The 25,558-nt window shown below is 39.4% G+C and overlaps 1 protein-coding gene across 3 annotated transcripts; it reads right to left on the bottom strand.

The window, feature by feature from the left end:
- Positions 1-3,759: 3,759 nt before the first annotated feature.
- On the bottom strand, positions 3,760-24,854 carry cgna (cingulin a). 3 transcript variants are annotated; one of them, XM_014984435.2, is made up of 20 exons: positions 24,640-24,854; positions 15,056-15,956; positions 14,847-14,944; positions 14,693-14,762; positions 14,482-14,577; positions 12,976-13,097; positions 12,676-12,787; positions 12,372-12,584; positions 11,454-11,602; positions 10,623-10,743; positions 9,623-9,835; positions 9,290-9,511; positions 8,955-9,203; positions 8,671-8,841; positions 8,121-8,282; positions 7,829-8,002; positions 7,520-7,638; positions 7,251-7,359; positions 7,008-7,171; positions 3,760-6,589 (listed from the first exon to the last, which is right to left on the bottom strand). In XM_014984435.2, exons 2-20 carry the CDS (start codon positions 15,953-15,955, stop codon positions 6,448-6,450), a joined length of 3,606 nt encoding a protein of 1,201 aa, XP_014839921.2. In that variant the 5' UTR covers position 15,956; positions 24,640-24,854; the 3' UTR covers positions 3,760-6,447. The 3 variants fall into 3 exon arrangements, with proteins under 3 accessions (XP_014839921.2, XP_087869849.1, XP_087869848.1); XM_088013723.1 differs by having other exon boundaries at positions 14,847-14,917; XM_088013722.1 differs by lacking the exon at positions 24,640-24,854 and having other exon boundaries at positions 15,056-17,905.
- Positions 24,855-25,558: the final 704 nt, after the last annotated feature.

The raw sequence follows: 25,558 nt of genomic DNA, 5'->3' as shown, positions 1-25,558 counted from the left end.
TCTGTAACCCGAGTAGAAGCTGGGAGCTGAAGCTTCACGGTGCCGACTTTCATGGCTTTTCAAACAAATTCCTCACCTGATGGAAAGGTTTTGTGTTTAAGAATAAGAGCACAAACTTCAAAAAGATTTTTCTGATGTTACACCGAGTTGTGTCAACATGTATTACATAAAATCAGATCTGGTTTCACAGAAACATCTTACAGTTGTGAAAAACAAAAACAAAAAAAAAATCCTCTGAAGGTGTTTTCACACTGAAACTGCACATTCCAGACGTGCTTTGGCCAACAGAGGTCCTGACAGCAACGTACGATCCGTCTGTCATCTACTGTACCGACTTCTCTCTGCCGTAAGACCCCTCTAATATCTGGACTAAAAGTCTCTGAGACAAACTTTATGCCTCAGAGAATCGGTAGCTTGTTTATGTTGTTTGGTATCAGACGCAGTGGCAGCTTAAGCATGGTCTATAAATATTCAACGGGGTTGAGATCATTTAAGTTTGTTAATTCTGTTTTATCTGCTTTTATGAGTATTTTGGGATCATTATCCTGCTGGAAGATTGAGTTTAACAATGACTTAGGAATAACTCTAGAGCACGTGTCAAACTCAAGGCCCAGGAGCCAAATCTGGCCCATTGTAGCTTTTTATGTGGCCCTTTAGACTCCAAATTACCTTACAAATTTTCACAAAACTCCAAAACTCACACAAAATGAACAAATTTCCAAATTTTTTCTGCTTTTACTGCAACTTTTCTCAAAATTGGTCAAAAGATTTCAGATTAAGTAACTGCTGCCTCAGGCGTACTTGATAAGTTTTGGTCCGTAATTGATACAGCAAGTAATAGAAAGTCACATTTAACATCATACAATAGCGCAAATATTGTGAAAATGTCTCACAAACATTTCTAAATTGGCACCACGAAATCTGTAGTTTCGATTTAAAACAAACAAAAAAAAAAACAATCACAAAATCCTGGAAGAACATTTATTTATTGATATTTTAACAGCCTAAATGGTTTTGTCAATTCATTCTGACACAACTGGCCCTTTAAGAACATTCAGATTTTCGATATGGCCCAAAATGAAAATGAGTTTGGCGCCCCTTCTCTAGAGCATGATGCTGCCACTACCATGTTTAACTGTTAATATTGTATCACAGTCTCACCTTGACTGTATTAAAAATACTCTTAACTTTAGGCAAAAACAGTGAATTTCTTTTCCAGATGTTTTCTTTCTTGTCCAGGGGACTAATGCCTAAAATTTGCTAAGTTGTGTGGTTGCAAAGGAACAATTAACCTAAAACTGGAGGGGAAGTACATTTGAGCCTAAATGTTTTGAACCAGTTTGGATTGTAGAAAATCCACAACAAATTCCAACTTGAAGCCAGTTCTTTTTTAGAAATCACTGAAGTCTTTTGGGGTGTTTTGGGGCTGGAAAGCTGCTGGGTCAAGAAATAAAACCGTCAGTTAGTCTGAAACATTTCAGCCGAGTGGCAGAGGAAGATATTTCCCTCTGTGTGAAGAAAGAAAAAAGTAAATCCTGCATGTCTCTGAACCCCTTACATGTGAACACGGTCTGGAAAATTACCCATTTAGAAACGAATAATATTCATTGTTTACACCCTCAGCAAACACAATCTTTTCTATACTTGGTTAAGAATATTAGTTAATGTGTCCTCACCAATATTTAGAACTCAGACAACAAAGAAAACTGAGGTTTTCAGGGAACTTTTCACTGACATTGGTATGTATGTATGATCTGTCTTCCTGCCCTGCATGATGAACAATAACAGTTTTGCAACAATAGATAAGACAAAAAAAAAACAAAAAAAAAAAAAACAAAGAAACAAAACAATGTGACATTTGTTGCTTCTGCAGCAATGCCAGTCGGAGTCTGGATTTTAGAGCTCTCTGTAAAGCTATTATTTAGTTACAAATCAAATATTTTTGTCCCATTATCTTGTAGCTTCAGTAAACCCAATCTCCCACTGGTTGCTCAGAGGTATTTCTCATCTGCTTTTGGGTAAGCAAGTCATGCCGTGCCGTTATTGTCCGTAAAATACCTTCAAAGCATTCAGTCGTGTTCGAGTCACGCAACATTCCTGGGAACTTCATAGTTTTCAGTTTGTTTGTTTTTTTACCGGCAATTTTATTTGTGATGCCTTCAAGCAGGAGCATTCCTTTCTCGTCAAGCGTGTCATATCTTCAGGTCACTTCTTTATCTGTAACTTTAGCTTTCATAACAGAGCAAGTTTCCCATATCGCTGCTGTTTACGTTCTGCCAGTTTAAAAAAAAAAAGTTTGCTTTTCTCCACTGGGGGAGTTGTTGTTTTACCGTCTCACCTCATCAGGAAAAGAAGGTTGCATTGACAAAGATGCTGTTGTTGCCATGTTGAAACGACAACAATTCAGCAGCTTTTAATGTCAAGACAGAAAAATAACCTAGAGAGAGCTCACACATCACAGATGTATGTTTATTATATGTAATAGGATGCCTGCAGAGATTTTCCTCCTTGCTATATCATCTAGTCATCATTCCTACTATTTTTACCTTTAGTTATTGCAGACTTCATACACATCTGCCTCAATTGGAGTGTATTTTCTCCTGTTTTTCCTCTTCAAAGGTAAAGGTAATTTTATTTATATAGCTCATTTTCAGCAACAAGGCAATACAAAGTGCTTTACAGGATTTAAAAGGAAAATTAAAAAATACTTCAGAGAACTGGCTGTGAGAAAAGGGCCTCTGCCTAAAATCATATTCATATCCTATGGAAGTCATTAATAATAATAATAATAACAAAATGTGTGTATACTCTTAACCATCTTCAAAATTTAAAGCGGTTATGATTACTGAAATGCATCAGTATTAAATTTAACAGGTTTGGCTTGAGAATGTCTAGTTTCAATCTCACTTCCCCGAAACGTCTGAGTTTTTAAAACATTTGTTTCTTTTTTTTTGTTCAGTAAATGATGGCACTAACTTCCAGTAAGTTATTGTAGGAGAACTGCTGATGTTCTGAATAAAACTCAAACCGTGTAATTTGGGTTTAAAACTCATTACATTTGTTTTTATTCTTTTACAATCTGCATCCGCGTGAAGACATGGTTATGTTCACATGGTAATTTCTGAATAAATATCCATTTTAAAACTCTTCCATAAAAGGATAATCACCTCTATTAACTAAACATTAAATGGGGCCGATAACTGAACTCTCTCACTCCCTTAGGTATAGGATCTAGGTTTATTGCTCATTGAGACTCTGTGTGAATTTGAATATTTTTGACAAATGAATGTTCTTGTTTGCAGCCCAACAGTCATTTAAGGCCATGAACGTCGTGCTTAAAACAAAAAAAAAAATGCTGTCAAAACACAAACATGATCCGTTTCGTGTCCTCTGCAGACAGCAGATCTCTTTCCAGTGTCGGCATGCTTCACTTTAATCCCCTAAAAGCTTAACATTTCCTTTTTGTTTTGATCATATGATAAGTTGCTGCAGTGTTTTTTGGCTTTTGCACAAAGCGATGTGACAAACCGTTTCTTCTGAAGTAGTCCTGACACGTCTTTTGTTGACACTCTGGCTATAATCTCTTCCGCAGAAGTCATCCATCTTCCTGAGAAATTTGCTGAAACATGACGGTAAACTTTTCAAAGGTCACTCGTATCGTAGCTGGCAGCGAGTTATTGTTTGAAGTAATAAAAAAAAAAAAAAAAGGTCTGATTGTGTGTGTGTGTGTGTGTGTGCCCTGAAACAAAAGAGAGCATGTTAATTTAACATATTTATTGTAGCTAAATTAACAGAAAACTAAAATGTTCAGTAAGTAAATTACAGTACAAACCAGAATTGTTTCATTCTTTTGCACAGAACAAATCATTCAATACCATCTTCCACATGAACCGAAAATGCAAATATAAACATTACGCTTTATTTATCTGAAACCAATCACTTGGTGTAAACAAAATTAAAAAAAAAACAATACATAAACATTGAAATTTTTTTTCATAATTGAAAGGCATTGTAATAAATTGACAGTAAATACAAGTTTCACTTACTTAATACAAAGAAATGCATAGTAATTAGGCCATCTTTATAAATACCTGGCAGAAGAATGTTTTGGCCTTTATTTTCTATTGCAAGAGAAAAAAAAATACTTTAATTAGATTTGAATCCAATGAAAGTCGTTTCCAACAGTGCATCACTTTGAGCTGCAAACCGTCTCAAGGACAGCAAGCAAAGATGCACCAGGTTGGTTCAACCTAAATGACTGCAGGGCAATTCTTACACATTTACACGATTATAAAACAGTACAATATAACACCAGGCAGTACTTTTTTGCTTAGTCACAAAATTCTGGTAGGGATTAGATTATCAAGATTGTGTGCAGATTAAGATGGAAATGTGGAGTAAATTCTTATTCCTAACCATCCTAAAAATAGGCATTTTTTTTACTGAAAAACATTTATACAAACAATATGTTACTTGTCTCAGTGAACAAACTGCAGCAGCTCATTCAAATGTGATTTTATAAATTCATTATATCCGATTAGGTTAATAGGAAAGAAGTGTACATAAACTCCTCTGCAGTGGAATAGTGCGTCACAATCACCAGTATTACTAACGAATCCCTTCAAAGTAAAACGATGATGGACTCTTTGACTGGTACCACCTCGTTTATGATGCCGAGTCAACTACTCGTGAAGAAAAGCTGAGAAAACAAAAAAGGCAAGGTGCGGTTACAGGCATCAGCAAACTCAGGTTTTACAAAAAAAATTACAATTTTACAACGGCAACAATTTCCGATCGTGCCGTTCCTGTGGTGTAAAGCCTGTGCTGCGTGCAGCTGGTCAGCTGGCTGAAGGAAGGTCGGCTTTCTTTCACTTACAAAAAACATTTGTTTGGCTTTATTAAAATATTTCTAAAGAGGAAGTGGAAACTGATGGACAGTCCACAGGCACGGCTGTTATGGAGGCAGTTTAAAACCCTTTTTACAAGTGCCATCTTTGTAAAGCAGCTGACTGACTGGCCGGCTCATAAAGGTGTGTTATAATCAGTCTTTCTTTATAAAGAGCAGAACAGCAAAAAAAAAAAAAAAAAAAGTGATAAAGACTCAAATTTCTGGGGTTTTTTGGCCCAGAGTTTTATGACATTGTGGACATTTGAGACAAATCATGAAACAAAAACCTTCAAAGTGTGTTACAGGCCCACTTCACTGCCTTTTTAGGCATTTTAACTACAATAAATCCACTTGGAAAAAAGGACTGAAGTATGCTACATTAAATGGAGATGGTCTAAACACAATGCAAGTGAGCTTTGGCCCCTTTATTCTGCTTGTAAAAAAAAAAAAAAAAAAAAATAGTAGTTTATCACTTTGTTTTGAGACCCAGTTTAAAAAATAAAAGTCCAGCTCAATCTGATCCTAAAAAGTTGCTTTTTATGGATCCTGAAGGCATTCAATCAGACTCTCAGACAAAACTGCAAACCCAAAATGTGATGTGAAAAATCAAAGACGGAGGACGTAATACAAATTTGGATCAATGAAAAATCAATTAACTTGACCTTTAGAAAATAGAAAAAGGATTAAAGTCTTGAAAACTAAGCATTCTTTTACACTCAAAAAACACATGAAAACTATTAATTTAATGGGGGGTCTTTATTCCATACTTTCTGTTCAAGTTTTTTTTTTATCAAACTCAAAATAAACTAATAATCAACATTAGTAAGACATTTGGTCATTTTCTGCTTTATTAAATTTTTCTGTTCAAATAATATGTTATGGTTTTTCTTGAGGTGATCAAAGCACAGGAATCTCATCCCTTCATCACACATAACGATCTCTGCAGTTGCAGAAAGCTGTGAAGCTTCTGACAAACAATCTCTACGGTCTGACGGTTTGCCTCTTTTTCCAATATAAACTATAAAAGCTTGCGGCTGTTTGATCCACTGCTGCTGTGGTTACGTCTATATAAATGAGCCAGGTTTGAGCTGAAGACATCTGCATGGGAAACTTTTACAGAAGATAACTTTTTAGTGGTAGTAAAGAAAGAAAGAAAGAAAGAAAGAAAGAAAAAAAAAAAAAAAACCAGAGCTGAGCTTCTCAAAGTGAAGCAGCTCTGAAATGATCCGACATATTGAATTTGTTCCAAAAGGTGCAGTAGAGTCTGCTTAGGCAGTACTTTGTGTTGGGTCACGTATTGTCTGCATGAGACGGAGGGGGAAGGGTCCTTTAAATGGTGGGGATGTGTTGTTTCCTTACATTCATGCTGGTGTGGAAAAATCAGTCCCCATGTTCAGCTCTACAATGAGTCGTTAAGCTCCTCGCAGCCCGCCCTCATTGTCTGCTGTGTTTACCATTACCCTCTAGCTCCCCCCCCGCCCCCAAGTCTACAAAGGCCTCCTCTTTATTTATAGTTCTCGGCAGAACCTCTCGATCTGTTCTAACCCAGAAGTAGATCCTTAGCAGGAGCTGGTCTGGAGGTTGCTCTCGGTGAGGAACGAGGCGATGGTGGACGGGTCGTACAGGCTGTCGTCGTCGTCGTCGTCTGAGCTGAGGGCGGACGAATCCAAAGTCGGCCTCATCGATGCTTGAGTTTTCCTCCTGTCAGACACAGACAGCATTGGGTCATTTTTAAATGTTTGGCTTAAAACATTACGAAGGGTTCTTTTACTTGGTCTACATAGACAGTCAACGGCATTCTGGAGAGCAGAGCGCCCTCCACTGGCTGGTTAAAGTAACAATGTGTCACTCCGTTTTTTTGCCAGCATGTTTGTGAAGTAATCTTGCCTGTAGTAGATGAGTAATGTACAACTTCAGCCTATTAAAGTAAATGGAGAATTCCAGGGAGGTTGTGCAAGCCTCAGTCTGAGCGTCACAGCCGATCGATCTGCTTGGTGTCATTTTTACGAGTGTAAAGAGGAGGAGGAGACGCTGTTCTTCCACTAGTGACTCAGAAAAACAGTTTTGATGATCTCAGCTGCACAAAGTGTGTAACGAACCCAAAAAAAGAAAAACTCACTTGAGCTCCGTTTCCAGAGCGGTGACTCTGGCCTGCAGAGCGTCCTTCAGCTCCGTCTGCTCCTCCATGTCTCTCTGGGATTTCCTCCGCAGAGTCTCGATCCTCTCCAGCTCCGTCTCTCCCTCGTCCACCTGCCGCTTCAGCGCCTTCACCCTCAGGGTGAGCTGCAACACGCGTTAAGTCTTAAATCTGCTGCAGTGTGTTCCGGCGTGTCAAACACTGATTTCATCACCGTAATTATACCTGATCTCTCTGTTCGGTGTGCGTCTGTCTCTCCTCGTCCAGCGTCATGTTCAGCTCTTTCAGCTTCCTCTCCAGTCGACGTTGTGATGACAAAATGGTGTTCTTCTCTCTTTATTATAGAGAAAAAAATGTAAATAAAAGCTAACCAACTTCTTACACTTGCCATTCTCTTGGATTAGTGTCTGTTGCTAAAAAAGAAATTATCTTACTTTTTTTTTTTTTTTTTTACACAAGAATAAGGCACGCATTTTTCTGCATGCTGCGCTTACCTCTCCTCGGCTCGCAGGCGGTCCTCCAGCTCCTGGATCTTGTTTTCCAGCTGAGAAACTCCCGCTGACGAGCGAGACTGACCCTCCATCTCAGCCACGCGGCTCCTCAGCTCCTTCAGCTGCCGACACACAAAAATCACACGCATTTACTTCCTGCTTTCTGTCCTGCTTATTTGAATGGGGACAAGTGTTAAGTATAAACAAATACTGAACACTAGAACCTTTACGACCTAACAAATGGGAAAATGTTCCAAGCCTGCTGTTTCAGTGTACTGTATTACTCTTCATTGCTAAAGCAGGTGGACATACGTGTCTCTCCATGGCGTTCTTGTCCAGCTCCAGGTCCTGTTTGGAGGATCTCTCCTGCATGAGCTCAGAGCGGAGCTGGTCGATCTGGTCTCTGCTCCTGGACACTCGGTCCGTCAGCATCTCCACGGAGCTTTTCTCCTCCTCCAGCTCCAACTCCACACGCTTCAGCTTGTCCTGGTGGACAGAAGACGACGTCAGCAAGGTCTCTACGAAACGTTGTCACCCAACACCGCATTCGTGCCCAGTTTCTGTATTATTGTTCTAGAACAGACACTAGAAGTGAGCGTCGTACCTCCAGGATGCGAATCTCGCGCGTTTTCTCATTAAGGCTGTTTTTGCTGGCCTCCACCTCTCCCTCTAGGTGGCGCAGTCTGTTGGTGAGGAGCTCCTTGTCCAGCTGGTGGTTGTCCCTCTCTTCGCACGCAAGTTGAAGCTCCTTCTTCTGTCGCAATATCTAGTTAAACAGATAAAACGCCCATGTGTTATACTGTGTTGTCTTATGAATTGGTTACTGCATAAATTCATTTGTTTTAGAAATGCAGTTTAAAAATGACATCTCAGAGATTTATTCCAAGTGCCACACTGCTTTTTTCCTTCCACTCAACTGTCCAGTAATATTCATACCAATGATGAGCTTGACCCCTGGAACAACACGACTCTTGTGCAATGAATCTTTATGACGCATTTTATTTTATTTTTTTACTAAATTACTGAAATAGCTTAATATTTAAATGATATTCTAAATTGCACAAAGGTTACTGTATGTCAGCCATTCATCCCCAACAAAGAAAACTTGATCCTTAAAACACTTATAAGTGAAAACAATTTGAACGGCTTCATACTTCTTCCTCCAGTCGCCTTAAGCTTTGTTGGTTTCGTTCCAGCTCGGATTTTGTATCGTTTCCATGACGCTGCGCCTCCTGCACCTCCTTTCGTGTTCGCTCTCTCTGCTCCTCCAGCTGACCCTTCAGAGCCTGGATCTCTTCCTTTGAGGTCACATTCAGAGACTCATACTGAGAGAGAGAGAGAGAAAGGAAAGTGTGAGAAATACATATAAATGGACTGAACTTATTGAACCATTTCCTTCTAAGAAGCGAGGATGAACTGTGAAATCAGTCTCTCTTACTTCTTTGTTGAGTTTCTCCATGGCTTTCTCCTGCTGCCGTTTGCTGTCCTCCAGCTGGGTGATTGTCTGCTTGAGCGTCTCTCTGTCCCTCTCCGTGTCCTCCAGACGCAGGCCGAGTTCACGGTGTTCCTGGCTCAGTCTGGAAGCTTTTCTCTTCCCCTCGTCCAGCTCGGATCGGAGGCTTCTGACCTCGGAGTGCAGGGCGAGCTCCGCCTCAGAGCTCTCGGTGGCGTTGCTCTGCAGCTGAGCCTGAGTACATCACAGAGCAGATCAGTTATTCTTCTATGTCTGATGGTTTCAGAGCGTCTCCGAGTGGGATAGTGTTTCAGCTTCACCTCTAATCGTGAGAGTTTCTCTTTGAGCCGGGCGTTGGCCGCCTCCTGATCCTTCTGAGCGTCTTGGAGGGAGTTGATGTCCATCTGAGCTTTACTCAGACCCGTTCTTGCAGTTTCCAGTTCTTCCTCGGTTGCAGAGAGTTTCGCTTTAAGCTGGCTGGCTTCTCTTTGAGCCTCACTGAGCTTCTGCTCCAGCTCCGAGATGGTTGCTGGGCTCGGGAGCTATTTGGAGGAGGAGGGAAAAAAAAACAAACAAAAAAAAAAGAGAATGAGATGTTTTTCAGGTGCAAAGCTTAATATCTTAGTATAATTTTGCGACAAGAGTGAACTGACCTGTTTATTTTTCTCTTGTGCCTTTACACAGTCATCTTTGGCCCTCTGTAACTGGTCCTTCAGCCTGTCGATCTCATACTTTAGCTCTGCCTCCTGGTTCTGGTGAGACTTTTTCAGGGAAATGGTTTCCATGACCTTCTTGTCGTACTCAGTCCTCTGCTTCTCCAGATCTAACCTGGTCTTGTGCAGATCAGCGCTGCACCGCTGGAGCTCCTGCACACATTTAGTTTATACAATCTGATGATTACACTTCCTGTACAGGTCATTACGCTGTAGGTCAGAAGTTTACATATACCAAACACTGGCAAGAGTGTCAGATTAATTCAGTGTTTTTAATGATGCATTTTAACTGTTCTTTTTTTTTTAGGGTGGAATGATAATACAACCAACAGCAAAGATTGTTTAAGAAGAAAAAATGAAGAACTTTGAATCTAATGTGGAATTAGAGTTCTCTGTTTCGCTTAGGCCCATTTTAAAATTTAAAACGCAAAAATTCACTATGAATTTACAAGAGGCATTTCTAAACTTCTGATGCTTTAATTATGGAATCTGTAAAAACAGAGACTGTAGTGATGAAAGCAAAAAAGGACGAAAGGAAAGACAAGTACAAGGGAAAGTGGGACACAAGAAAGGAAGGCAAGACACTTATAGAAACATCTGAAGGAAGGAAAAACAGAAGAACAAAGCGAGGGAGGAAAGACGTGAGAAAAGAACGACAAGGAAAGGAAGAAGTGATGGAGGAAGGATGAAAAGACGGAAAGAAGACAGTCAAGAAAGAAGCTATGCAAATACGGAGACAAGAAAGGGAGAAAAGAAGGGAGGGAAGAACAGATATACTCAAATCAAACAACATAATTTTCAAGTTTTCCAGACTTCATAAGGACCCCGCTTTAAAATTGGGCCTTGTTTGGACCCTGTTTTATAAAATTGAACATTTTAAACTGAAAAACCTCTAAGAGCTCCCAGGAGCCCTGGAGTAATGCCAGTAAATGTACTGCACCTGGTTGAGAGCCTCTGACTGGCTGGAGTCTGCTGCCTGCTGCTTCACTGCGCTCATTCTCTCCTGCAGCTCCTTCAGCTCATCCTCAGATTCCTCTTTCTCCAGACGGATTTGCAGAAGCCTGAAAAATGTTCAAAAGCCACCAATCACAAAGCATCGCATCGTGCACTGCTATTTTAAGAACCGTTTAATCACCTCATCAGAAGCTGCTGGATTGAATGGGTGAAGATCATGAATTCGATTCGGTTTAGTTAATGAGCAAATAAATGCTGCAGCTTGAGTTATCGCATCGCAGAGATATATTCACAGGAACACATTATGTTTTCATTAATCACAGACTATCCACACCACTCCTGTGTTTTAATGTCTCTGCTAACATAGGAGGTCACAGATTTTAATAAATAACTTCAGGAAATAATCATAACCCCACTTGTCCTAGAGTAATAATGATCTATAATTTGTATTTGGTCATCATGGACCCTATGGTTAAAGTAAAGCATCATGAATGAATGACGCTGTGTGTGGATAGTCTTAACACAATGGTGAGAAAGCCGTTAGCACAGTTAGCCAAATCTAAACTTCCACATGTCAACACAGATGCTGTGAAATACGTGACCCTCACTGTGTTTCAGGGTTGCTGGGCGGCTCTCTGACAAAGAGAGGAAGAAGCAGTGACCAGGAAGAATGAGGGGAAAAAGAAAAAAAGAAAAAAAAAAAAGAGAAACACATTAGTAGAAACGAAAGTGGCAAAAAAGCATGGAAAATCCAAGTGCAGGTGAAGAGTCCCGAGGAGAAACTTTGCGAACCATCTGAGCTCTTGGCTTGACTCACTCTTGTTTGGTGCTTCGAAGCTCGTCTCTGGTGGAGTGAAACTGCTCCATCCAGTGGTTGCTCTCGTCTCTGCAGTCCTCCAGCTGCTGCTGCAAGGTGCGGACGGACGAGTTCACGCGCAGCCGCTCGGCCTCGATCCCTGCGTGAGACTTTGGCAGAGGGCAGAAGGAGCGAGAACAGATTGAATGTGATGCTCAACATTTTTCTGTTTAAATTCAGATGCACAGCAGAATTACATACAACCAAACAAGCCACTTTTTGAGCCATATCAAATAACGTCGGGAGTGACATGGGCCAATATGGTTAAGTGAGTCCTTGGCCTTAACGACAGTCGAGCTCAGTCTAGTTTAATATGTTACAACACTCGGATGCAAAACCCATAAATATAAATGTATGTCACGTCAATCACTTCTCCAGGCTCAAATTATTTGATGATTTAATGCATGTTCTAAACAAATACTTAAGACCATGGTCAGGCAGCTGTTATCGCCATCCTTCATTAACCTTAAAATCTAATAAAGTTGTTGTCAAATGGCTACTGGCTCTAGACTATCCTTAGACGAACAGACACAGTGTGTTGTAGTAGATCACATACACCCAGAACTTCAGATTTTGTCATAAATAATAATGATAAACCAGGAAGTGAATGATTGTGAAGTGCACTGAAAATAAAGCGTGGTTTTGAAATTCTCTTACGGATGTAAATAAATAGGAAGTTTAACATTTTAACCTTTTGTATATGAACAGGACAAAATGTGGGAATCTTCCAGGTCATGAATCCTTTTGCAAGGCGTTTGTGCGTACACACTATTATTGACCTCAAGACCCTTGTGGTCATTTAGCCAGTTTGTCGCCACTCGGCGTTACTCTGAACATTTTGGCTCCGTGTCTAAGTGGCTGCTGTCCGCTTCTGCACACCTGGGACACCTGCTCCATGCTGCTGCGCAGCTTCTCCATGTCAGCGCTGTACTGCTCTCGCAGCGCCTCGATCTCTCGGTCGTGTGATGCCACCTCTTCCTTCAGAGCGCCTTTCAGAGCGGTGAGCTCCCTCTCTCGTTGCCTGAGTGTCTCCTCCAGTTTATGCTTCAGCTGGGAGAGCTCCATCAGCTGTGCTTGACTAGACATCAGGTCCTATGAACAGTAAAGCTACAGTGAGTACAGACAGGGGTTTTTTAGTAAATGTGTCTTTTCACAAGAATCCCCCTGAAGGACAACGTTGTACCGTCTTGCTGCCGTTTTCTCTTCGTAGCTCATCTTGAAGCTCCGCCAGGTGGTCCTCCATCTCTCTCACCCGACTTTCTGCTTTCTCTCTGTCCATGCGCAGCTGAGTCAGCCTGCAACAAAAACAAAGTCCCACATATTCTTTCAGTAGAAAAAAAACAGACTGTTTTGTATGTGGTGCAAATAAGCAACAATAACTCCTTGTTTTATTAAACTGTTTGAGTCATGACCCAACCAGTGGCATTAAGCCCTCATGCGAGTCTGAGTGTGCGTGTGTGCGTGTGTGTTTCTGTATCCTCACTCTGATTGTGTTTCGCTTAGCTCCTTCTTCTTCCGGTCAAGAAGCTCCTGGAGCTGCAGATTTTCATCCAGACACGACTCGAGCTCGGCTTTCAGAGCGGGGTCAGAATTGCTGGCCGAGTCCTGCACACAGGCAGACGCGATAAATAAATGAGAGCGCTGAAACACGAGGCGTCAGGCGGTGCTGGCTGAATAAACAACTCGCTTTTAGGAAACGCTTCGGCAGGTTTGCTTTTACCCAATAATCAATATGCAGAAGAGCTCAAGTTATTAAGAGCTATTTGAACTTAGGATTTCTAAGCTACTTTAAACCAGTGAATAATGAGTCATTATTGAAGATGGATTTTCTTTGTGAGCATTTGTGTACATCTCTGACAAAGCCTGAAGGCTTTAAGGATTAATCTGAGGATTAATCTGAAAACACCCTCCCACAGAAACCCCATTAGCCCTTCTGGTTAGATTAGTTAAACAGCTGAAGAACACTGGAAACTCTTTCCCCTTCTCAGGCAAACTAAAAATTAGGCGAACCCACTTCTCATGACCAGGCAGCTTAAAATGAGTGTTGGACTGGAAGTGAGCCATATAATTAGAGCCAAGTTGCTCTATGAACGCCAAGCCCTTGATGAGAAACTCTTTATGTAATCCAAAATGCAAAAACTACTGGAAATCCTCATAAAGTCCAGCATGCATTTATGGAACCATAAAAAAAAAACTGGTCCAGATCTGGTCAGATGTTTACATTTATTAAATTATTTTTCAAGGAAGATGATACAAAGAGCTCAATCTGTCCCTTGTCTGACTGAAACTTTATCAACAGAGGACATGCAGCTTGTTCACGTGGGTAGCTGGAAAATTCAGTCTCGACTTAAATGTGGCTTTTTTCTAGAATTCAGTTCATGTTGATGTTAAGATGGCTTCAGCAGTGGCATTTCTTGAAATTCATAACCAATTTCCACTTGTCTGATGGTGGCATTTTAGAGTAGATGGTTGAAAGTTTGTTTGACCCTGAACTCAATTATATGTTGGACGTAGGAACTTAAAAGCCAAGTTTTTGCAAGGATACCAAGCAGTTTAATAGAACTGAACCGGTTCTGTCAAGAACTGTCGTCAAACATCCTAAACAGCCTAAATAATGTCAAAAGAGGTGCAATTTCTCTGCAACATGTTACATTTCTCCAAGTATAAATATATACATTTATATGTATGCTCTCCTGTCAGTTCACATGAGTGGTGTAAAGTAATCAATCAATCAACAAATCCTAATAAAAAAAATATCTATTGTATATTGTAGCACAGGCCCACCCTAAATACAGAGTGTATGAAATACAGAATTAAATACGTCAAATTAACGAACAACCCAACATGACCAAAACTGTACTAAACTGAGAATATCCCAACTTTGGTCTGGTTGAAAGAAAGCAGGAAGAACCAGGACAAGTCGTACCTTGTGCCTGAAGGTCACAAGAAACCTCCAAAACCTTCTCACAGTTTTCTCTGTTCCACTTACCCTCCTTTCTTCGCGCAGGGCAGTCTGCAGTTGAGCCACCTTTGTCTCCAACTCCCTTTTTTCTCTTATCCACTCCTCCCGAGGGCTTTCCTTAGGCTGATCAGAGAAAGAGTAAAGAAGACAGAACTGTAACCGTTCTGTGCACTGAACACTAGGAGGGATAATTCCTAAAAAAAAAAAAAAAAATAGTGTTGTTTCAGGAAGAACAAACCATTATGCTCTGAAAATTCAGAAAAATACTCCTGACTTTGTGTCTGATGACATCATCACTCTCAGAAGAACTAAGGAACGTAAAAAGGGACAAGTTAACTTCAGCACTGATCAGATCAGTCTAATGTGATCTACAGGTATGCGGAGGTCTGTACCCCTGTCTCAGGATGTTGTACACAGTCCTCATCACCTGGTCCTCCTCAGAACTTATCTCGGCACTCTGAACCTGGTCCAGCAAAAGGTCAGGGGTCACCTTAAGACATAGATCAGAAAACTACTCTTGCAATGTTGCATGCTTTGTTTTGTGCATAGCTCACAGAAAAGCCTGCTGTGATGCCCGGCCAGAACACAGCTGGGTTCTTACCTGCGACTCGGTCCGATCCACGTGTCGGGGCTCCTCTGAGGTCCATTGATTGGCTGGGAGGCCAGCGACTCTGGAGCTCGGAGCCTGGCCGAGTCCCAAGCCGCTGTGAGCTGAGGATGGGGGCGAGGTGTAAGGTTTGGGGTGGAGGATAGGAGACGTAGCTCTGGGATGCTGTTGAGTAGGTGCGAGTCCTCTCTGTTGGTTTCTAGGTGCTGCACCGTCATACCTGGCAACCTGTCTGTTGACAGGGGTCTGTCTCTGATAGGGGGGAGGCATGTTTGCCTGTTGGCGAGGGTCAGGGTACGAATCATTGTTCCTAACTGATTCCAATGACCTGTTAGAGCCTGTCTGGTGAGAACGATCCCACATGGTGCTTTCTGCAACCCTTCCTCTGTCACTGGTACCCCACACCTCCTCTCTGCCTCTCCTCACTCCAATCCCTCCATCCAAATTCCCATAACTACCAGACTTCCCATCCCCAGGGGGTCTAGATAGCTGAAAATCCTCACTACTGCCACCTCCATCCGTGTCTAGCAGTGAGCCGTGTGACTGAACCCGGCGGAGCGGTCCCAGCTGGCCTCCCGCTCCCCCAGAATTGGCCCCCTCTGCTTGAACCTCTGTCTTCTCTTTCCTCCGGGGAAGGCTGCCATAGCCAGAGGAGTAGTCGGTCCTGAGCTGGACCCCGTACGAGTCTCCCCTCTGTCCATCCTTCAGGACCACGTACGGCTGTCCGGCGATGCCCTGCACCCTGATCGCTACGCCATATTTGGAGGTGCTCTGAGGTTTGGGCCTCAGCTGGGGGAGCCCTTCCCCAGAGTCACCAAGATCGTTGATGACACGGACCTGGGCATCGTAGTCCGCCGGGTGCCTTCTGTCCTTCTGCCAGGACCGTGTGCTCATACTACAACAAAGAAAAGGAAGAAAAATCTGATTTGGTTACAAAAAACAAACACAAAAAAAAACTTAAGAGGCTGGAAATGGATAAGAAATCCTCTACTGACAATAATTTAGCTTGATCGGCCCCCAAACAGGTGCTCTGTTCCATCCATTCATACTTCCAACTTTTGTTGTGGGAAAAATCAAATTTGAAATGTTTGCAATATTTTGGGAAATCTGAGAGTCTACACCCTTAAAAGGGAACACAGAAGTCTTCATAATGCTATTTGCTAATACAGGATGATCAGGACAATTTTAAAATGTCAATTCCAATTACTTTATCAATAATAATAGAAAAGATTATGTTACATGAACTGCTCTCAGATATCATCTCTAAATAATTAATAACTGTTTTACTGAAGGAATAAAATAAAAAAATATTCTGAATTATGTTGCTATATCTTATTTTATACAGTTCTTAAAGAGAAAATCAGCCTTCGCAGGTCAAAGTTCTACAAAAAAAATTAAAAAATAAAACGGATATCAGAAATCTGTGACACATTTCTGATCAATGCTTCTCCAAATAAAGATATATTTTTCAACTGCTGAAACATTCGCTTTGCTAAAATGATTTAAGGGCCATCTCCATCAGAGATCTTAACCTGAACTAATGATAACAAAGTGCATGTTTACTGGTGAACAATAGTGTTTTGTAAACAGTGAGGCTGATGTCACCCGGTGACATCAGGCCCCAAAAAATACTGCAGACGACCTTCTACTGCAGGAAAGCACAAAAAGAGGGAACGCAAACGAAACGCAGACGAATGGAGGTTGTTGGGTTGAAATTCAACAGAGACAAGATTTGTTTTTAGAGGAACCATTGGCTACAGTCTATGGAAGACAATGTCTATTTTTTTTTATGCAATTCCAAGTTAAAGAATCCTTGCAGTTATGAAGAAGGACGTGAGGAAATCATTTTATGATTTCAGCTGGTCATTTAAAATACATAGCTTAGATAATAAAATGAAACCAGTTTTCTTCCACAGCTAAAACAGAAAGTCAGAAATGAAGCAACACAAACTTAAAGCACTTGATTTGATTTTTTTTTTTTTTTAGTTTTCTTACATTAAAACAAAATTATACAAATTATGAAAATAACTTTTTTTTTTTTAAGACAATATTTAAACCCAATGAGAAAAGTGATGGGATATCAGATATATTCAAACTGGTTTTTTATTATTATTATTTTTAAAAAATATTCTAAGCATGACTCCAACCATTACAGTTTTCACCGTCTTTGATTGTACAAAAGACTCAATGAGATTGGAAACAACTTATTTTTGTTCACAAGATCTCATACATTTTTCCAAACGTACACCAATTTAGTAGTTTAGCAGACATCTGAAAAGTGAATTATTTGACTCTCAAACTGAACAGTTCAAGTTATAAATGAACTGATTCGCAAACCACAGGAATAGTTTAAGCTAAAAGGAAAAGAAAAAAAAAAAGATTATGACACAAATGCTGTAATCCACATTAGATTTCAGTTTTCTGATTTGAATGTTCCAGGGAGAAAAAAACAAAATGTTTTTTTTTTTTTTTTTACATGGATAGCAAAGTTTGCCGTTTCCATAGTTTGTGGATGAATTATACACTTTCTGAGAAATTCAGACAGTGTACATCAGATGATATCATCATCATCTGATGATGATATGATGATGATGCACATATTTTTTTCCCAGAAAGGAGAAAAAATGTGCACACCCACCTTAAATAAGCAGGAGGAGCATTTAGTAGGATGAATAAGCAAAAATGTTCCAAAGAAACAAAGAACAGAGAAATGATACAAGGTTGTCCAGGAAGGTCAGACTTTTCAAAACTAAAGGAAAAAAAAACAAACGGATATGACAATTAAAGGCCGTTTTGTGTTTCGTAGCTTTTTTCTTTGTTTCATAATATACTCATAGTAGAAAAACTACAATTAAAAGCTGTATTGTTTGAAATTTTAATGACAGCATTATTGTGCACTCTGGAGCCTTGTAAAAGTATGAACACTTTGACAACTTGTCACATTACAATCCTATATTTCAGTGCATTGAAATACAATTTTATATGACAGATCAACACAAAGTAGCACATAACCGTGAAGGAGAAGCAGAGAGGAAGATGGTTTTCACATAAAGCCGAACATTTTAGTGAGGTTTTATGGAAGAGTGTCATGCCACAAGCCCAAACTATTGAAAGATGTTGCTTGAAAAATTTAACTTTGGCCAACATGCAACACTTTATGAGTGTAGGAAGACGAACAACACAGTAAAGACACCATCTTCACAGTGACACATGCTGCAGAGTTGCTTTTCTTTGACAGGGATATGGAAGCTAATCAGAGTTGATGAATGGAGGTAAATACAGACCAATAATGACAAAAAAAAAAAAAAAACTGTTAAAAGGCTTGAGAATATTTGAGCCTGGGGTGAAGGTTCACATTCCAGCAGGACAGCAACACTAAAAGAGCCAAAGCTACAATAGAGTGGTATAAATCAAATGACATTTATGCGTTAAAATGGCCCAGTCAAAGCTTAGACCTAAATTGAATTCAAATTCTGTGGTAAAACTAGAGAACACACTGCATCCAATCTGACTGAACTTGAGCTACATCTGATTGAGAAAAATCCCAAAATACCTCAGAATGAAACCGTTCAGGTTTAAGGAACTCTGAATCCTTATGCGTCTTAGTTTGTTAAAGTCTGTCACATAAAAATATGATAGTTTGTGGCTGTAGAGTTCAATGAGTTCTAATACTTTTTTTTAAGTTACTGCAACTGGTTTAGTAAAGTAACCAATTTGACAGTGGGTAAACTATCTTTCAGGAACATGTTTGTCTTTGAGAGTCAGTGATAGACTTCTAGGCAGGTCGACTGAGCTGACGCCGTGAGCCTCCTACAGACTGTCCACCTCAACATCATACCACAAAATGGCATGATAAAGTTTTACTTTCACGTCGCTGCTTCCTATCTGACTACTTTCAGCTGCTCAAGAACTCCAGAGACAATTTAAGATCCCAGAACTCTCAACTACAAACATAAAACTTTATATAAAATGAACACATATTTACTTCTCCTGGTATAAAGCAGGTACGGATGAGTGGGAGAGATTTACAGACAACAGTTTCTGAGCTTTGACTGTCTGTGTGAACTTTGTTCCTGTTGCTTCCTATTAGTCATTAACCTGAAAGCACACACCCAGACGCGACGCTCCCTTTGAGAGCCGCAACACAAAAACTTTAGGTAGTTTCTGTGGCTCATATCAGAGTGAACTCCTTTTCCAACACTGAACACCCAAAAGGCAGACAGTGCTGCCTGACAATGCTTTTCAGTTCTACTCACTAAAAGTAGTGAATTAAGCATTCCAAGTATTGTCTCATAATAATGCCCTGTGCTATGTACAAGATACAAGATCCAACATTGCAAAGCTACGGTTGATAATTGCGACTACGTAACCAAAACACTCCCTCCTAACCTACCTACCACTCTCCTTCCATCGCACTTCATAACTCAGGGGCTGAGAGACAGAAAGTGGGCAGGGAAAAAGAGAGGGAGGGTGAGTTGAAAGACAAAAAACAGCCAACTTTTCTTCTCTTATCAGTGCTCCGTGCGATAAAATCCAGCCAAGTTGATACAGTGAGTGAGCAACCCTCCCTCCCATTCGCACAGAGGGACCGACTGTAAAAGCAAGCATCAAAAACTTAACCCTGCTTCGCACTGAAACATCAATTCAACCTCTAAACAAAGGATATCTTGTTCAGGAGACCCTTTGGGGGTTTTCTTTAAGAAAAAAAGCCTTTTTTTTCTTACAAAGAATGCTTTAGTCTACTTCAAGAAATTGTACAAGCTAGCCAATAGGGAGAGCCCTTGCTTTATGCGCAATAGCAACGAATGAAAGAGGAAGAACGTGAAGATGGCGTTTGTGCTGTCATTAAAGATGACACAAACAGGTTTCAAGGATATTAGAGTTGCATGGGAATTATCTGTAGGTGGATACAATTGTCAGGATAGTGCAGTTTGTGCAGTTTTCCCAGCCTCCAAACCGGAGGAAGCATTGTGTCAAAAGAAATATGTGAAGTCATGCATGAGGTCTGTGACCCAGTGAGACTTACGCAGAACCCAGGCATACCTGTTCTGCGTAAGTTTCACACACGTGTTATGTGAAAAGTAAAGAATAGCATAGGTTGACGGAAGTAGGACCGACTTACAGGAATGTGGAAAATGGTGAATGGCCTTTATTTGTGTAGCGCTTTATGAAGTTCATAGAACTCCAAAGTGCTTCATGCGACATTCAATCAATCGCACGCTGATGGTGACAAGCCATCAGCAAGTGAGGAATGTGGAGTTGGAGCTGAAGTTGTTTTTACTGTCTAAATATTTGATCCATTGTGCCTTTTCCAGCAGTTTCACTTTTTATGTGTCAGAGGAAAAATGAAATCCAGTTCATGGGGATGGGGACGATGCCAGGGCAACTCATCCCATTGTCCGTCTGATGTGGGGCGGAAAACAAGGGCAGCGATTTTGAGAATGCAAAGAACTGCCCCTCTTCAGACCCTTCCCTCTCTGGTCCAATTTCAAAGTGCTGCCTTCAATATCTTCTCTATCCACAAACTCCACTGTTAAAGTTTTATTTATTTTTAAAAGAAATTTAGGAAACAACTGATCACTGCTTGCTGAATAACCATCAACCCTTCAATTCAGCTTCTTAACTTTAAATATTATGACCAGATGACTTTTGGAGAAACACCATTAATTATTTCATAAAGCATCTAAACCAAACATGCTGGTTAGCTATGGACCAATCAACTGAGGGGTAACTGAAGTCAACTATATATTTCCTTGATCGGCTCTGACCACAAATACAACACAAAGGTTTTTTCCCCTGCTCACTGAATGCATCAAAACTGGGAAGTCAAACAATTTTTGGGTCTGTAAATGGATCCAAATGCAGCATGTTCTTTGACACACTTTGTTGTGAGAGAATAAAATTCAGATTAAGCACATACATTTTGATAAATAAAGATAATCTTTGTTTCTTACTGTCCTTATTATAAAATCTACAGCATTTTTCCTTCTTCTGTCAATGTTTGTTACATTCATTTGTAGAAATGAATTATTTTTTATGCATTACAAACATTAGAATGAAGATTTAACATTTAAAATCTTCTTAAATCTTAAATGGGTCGTTCAGACCTGAAAGAAAGAAATAGAAATATATATTGGCCAATAAAAGGCTGGTTGATGCTTTAATATTTCCATTCAGTTTATATTTTGGTAAGTTTAATGATGTACTTCTCTTTGGTCATTCAAATTTTAAAGCAAGATCACAACAAAAGCAAACATAGTATCAAGTAAGAGAAATATAAAATTATGTCCATTCTTGCAGAGATTCCAGGTCTGTTTTGCCATTACTGAAAAACTTAACTTTAATGCAATAAGATATAAACACCATAGTCTGTTTCTATTTCCATTTATCCTCCATCACTGACCGATAACACTAAAGATCCCACAAAACACAGGTATGCATTTTCAGGTCAGCTTGCTCAGCTCTTACAAGTCATTATCCTGCAGTTATGCTGACATGATCTCTGCCTCTGATCGCTAATTTAATTCTCAGACAGTAAATTGAATTGGAGCCACCCTGCTATTAGGAGGGAAAGGAAAAAAGAATAAGGGGAAGACTGTCAACAAGCGGAGAGACCCAGAGTGTCGAATGATGCTGAGACATACAGTCAAAATATAAATCCTCTGATCCATCATTTTCATTTTTCTCTCATCAGTCTGTCATATTTTTGTACATGTTAATTGTGCCAAAGTTTTATTATGAAGGTGATATGTCGACATCCAACTCAACAATATTTGGAGCAGAAAAAAAAAACTCTATGAACTATCATATTTAAGTGTTAATTTGTACCATGTAAAAGGTCATAGAGACAAACATATGCAACTGAGCCCCCACCAATTTCATTGATTATTTTTTTAATAATCAGAGTAGAGTGGGGATTACTCCTGTCTGATCAGGGTTTTTTTTATTTGTTGTTCCGATGCCATATTGAGTCATTAAGGATTAGGTATTTCACCAACATCAGCCTGATGCTTCATCAAAGATAAGAAAATGAATGCCATGACAATGCTGGTCAACTGAGTAGCTTTAAAGCGCAGTAAATTAACATTCTTAATACAAACAGCTTTAAAGTTAAAAACGCCTTTTATTGTGCTGCATTCACTGGTTTTCTAACAGCAACATATTTAGTCTTAATCCAAAATTTTGTCTGGAAATCTTAAACGTATTGATCCACCACAAACTAGAATAAGAAAGCCACTACAATGTTCTGATTACAACTAAAACAGATATTAACGAACACATGTTTTGTTCTGAATGCTTATGATTTTATGTTGAGAAATTTCTCAACTAAAGATCGTGTTTGCTAAGGCTGAGAAACTGAGAAAATCCTGCGATGACAATTATATTGGTAAATATTGCAATGGCAATATCATCTGCAATACGCCTGCTTTCTTCTTTCCTCACTTTCTGTGATTTCATCGCTCCGTTAGCAGGATTTCGAGGAACGTGCATCTCTCTAGGGGAATGAGCAAAGCAGGTCAAATACCATAAAAAGAGAACGACAGCCAATACAGTCTTTCATTATAACGGGTGAAAAACTACCAAAATAAAAGCTAAACCATCTCCAAGTGGTTTTCCTTTTTCTTCTGAGCGAAATATTAATGACTTGAAACGTCAACGACTGGCTAAAAGTAACAGAACTCCCTCTCTGCTCCTAGTGAACAGTTATCCACTTACTGCAGAGGGATATTCTTCTTCTCAATTACACTCTTGACATAAAACCAAACCCTTGTCCTCTCTCCAAACTAGTTTCTACTCCTCTTTCACACACACACACACAAATGTCCATTTATTCCTCTTTTCATGTCCAAAGTAGTTCATTGGCATGACAAAGCCTGACTTCAGTGTTGCCACACAGTACACAAATGACACCATATTAGAAGCACATAAGTATGGCCCTCCCTTCCCTCACATTCCTGACACTTGTGCCTCTGTACCAAGAGGCTGATTTGTGGGATCTTTAGACACACTCAACGGCATCTACTGCTTGTCATGTTAGACCAGTTTGATTTGTGCCAAAGTAGGTGTGGATAAAAAAAAAAAGTGTCAGGATCTTGCCAGGTTCAGAAGCTTTTTCAGTGAAATGTGTGACACCAATTTGTAAGCCCTTCCCTACCTCAAAACTATAATCTGAGATTTATTGCATCCTCCTCCTTTTTCTAACCATCTAATTCAATACATTCTAAAGAAAATCTCTTTCAGGTGGTTTTACTGTAGTATTTTTACTTTCATTTAATAAAATGGGATTAAAGCTACTTTTAAAAATGGTACACAATGAATTTTTTTTGTAAAAAAAAAAATCATCAAAAACATATTAACATTTTTAAAATACTATAAAATAATAAAATCAAACATTAATCACAAAGTAGCCCAATCTGGATTTACCCATCTTGAATGTCTAAATTCAATTCAGATTTGCTTGTATAACCCGTTTTCATTTAATGACACAAAATATAAAGAAACAGCAGTCAGTACAAGTGTCAGTGGCATTTAACTGTTAAATCAAACCAATATAGAACTGTGAAGCCACTTGAATTTTGTCACAGATGTTCTTTAGGATAGAATAAAAATGAGTTGAAAAATTTTTTCCTGACAGGATTTTGATTTTATTATTTTAAAGTGTTGTAAAAAATTGGTCAGTGTAAAACTGACTGTATGAAACTGTTTCAATCATGTTCTACCATTCAGTAGAACCAATATACAACAGTTTATTGAATGATATATTGATATAACATATAATGATAAACTGTCACATTAATCATTGGCTAAATAAGGATGCAGTGCAGTTTCTCAGTAACTATAATATTTTATCTTTTTATTGCCATTTCAGAACATATGTAGTAGTTTAGTGTAATTAAAGGCACCTTTAAGTAATTGCAGTTTTTACCATGTTGACCATAAAATACAGACCAGAAACACAATCTATTGTTTAAATGGGCAGAAGTGTAGCTGTGTGAACACTTTATTAAACGGGAGTATAACAAAATTACATGCAGCATCAAGAGCCAATTCATTGTTTTTACTCATTTTTTTTTTAGCACTGTTTATTTCACAATTTATTTGATAATTTCTAGAGTTACCACTTTCTGAAATTCTTAAGACCCCACATTTGTTCCCGACCCTAAATGTTAGAACCGCTGCTCTAAAAGCACAGGTGTGCAGGTTTGTTCCCCCCTCCCCATACTCCTGTACAAATACAATGGATATTTACACTCCTTACATTTTAAAAACGAACTCTTTTACAATTATACGGTTATAATCACTCTTCCAGCTTTAACTTAACCGTTTAGAGTCGGTTGTTTCACTTCACAGAATTAATAGATATCAAAAGGCTAATTTAGTTACTTTTTTCAATAGCTAACAAGTTGAACTTGTAAATAAATAAAAACATAGCCTCATTGTAATCTACTGTATTCGTCTAAAAAAGGAACAAACTACATAAAATCCCTGCTAAAGCGTATAACTGTCGGGAAATCACACTGACTGTCTGGTTGACCCGTCTGGCGCTTCGAGAAGATCCAGTTCCAACCGAAACTTACCTTTTTTTCTTTAAAGTCTCTCCTCTGTTTCTCTTCTTATGCTTTGTTTCGTCTCGTCGCCGGAGATTCCTTAAATATCTTCCCAGACATCCATCAAAGTCCACACAAAAGGTGTGTGGAAAAGCAACTCCTTCGCAAACGACCGCACAAACAAGTTCATTACGTTGCTGCTGGAACTGCAACCTGTTACCTTTTTTCTCGGGAAAAAGACGTGCCGCCCACTCGCATTAAATCGAGTTCTCTGATTGGCCCAATCCTCTGGAATGGGCGGGGTTTGATGTGTTAGCCATCTCTTCATTGGTAAACCTTTACATCAGTCATCCAGCTCGTTCTAAACAATTATTGGACATTTACTTTGAAAGCTTGAAAAATTACCACAAGTAAACTGAAATGGACAATATCTGTTGCAGGATGAACTGCAACATCGATGATTTTCAAGGTGGACACAATTTAATTTTAGAATGACTACTTCTTCAATTTGTCCGCTAGATGGCGCAAATATTCTCATATATGCACCACTGTCCAATACATCACACATACAATAAAACTTACAGTGAACAGAAGTTAAAACAAATATGAATATGAGCCTAAAATAAGTTTTTTTGACAGCAAAAATACATAAACAAAAAACACACCAGTGGGAATTTCAATAAATGGGCAGTGTATAAAATAATATTCCAATAAACTACTACACATGTAACCTTCTTCTTAAGAGTTTCACATCTACAGTTCTTGTTGCCATGACCTAATGCTGAAGAACATGGAATAAAACAACTTTCAGGTGCCTCCAGATAAATTAATATATCATGTAAAAGTGAATTTATTTCACCTCTTAGACTGATACATTTAATAAACATTGGGTGTCCACAGAAGTGCTATTACTATCTTTAGTGGAAGGAAAATATGCTGAAGTCGTTGC

Source organism: Poecilia mexicana, unplaced genomic scaffold, assembly GCF_051168715.1.
Source record: "Poecilia mexicana isolate PSO_F unplaced genomic scaffold, ASM5116871v1 scaffold_16, whole genome shotgun sequence".
NCBI classification, from domain to species: domain Eukaryota; kingdom Metazoa; phylum Chordata; class Actinopteri; order Cyprinodontiformes; family Poeciliidae; genus Poecilia; species Poecilia mexicana.
The sequence above is the reverse complement of the archived record's forward strand: the minus strand, read 5'-3'. Positions and strand labels throughout refer to the sequence as shown.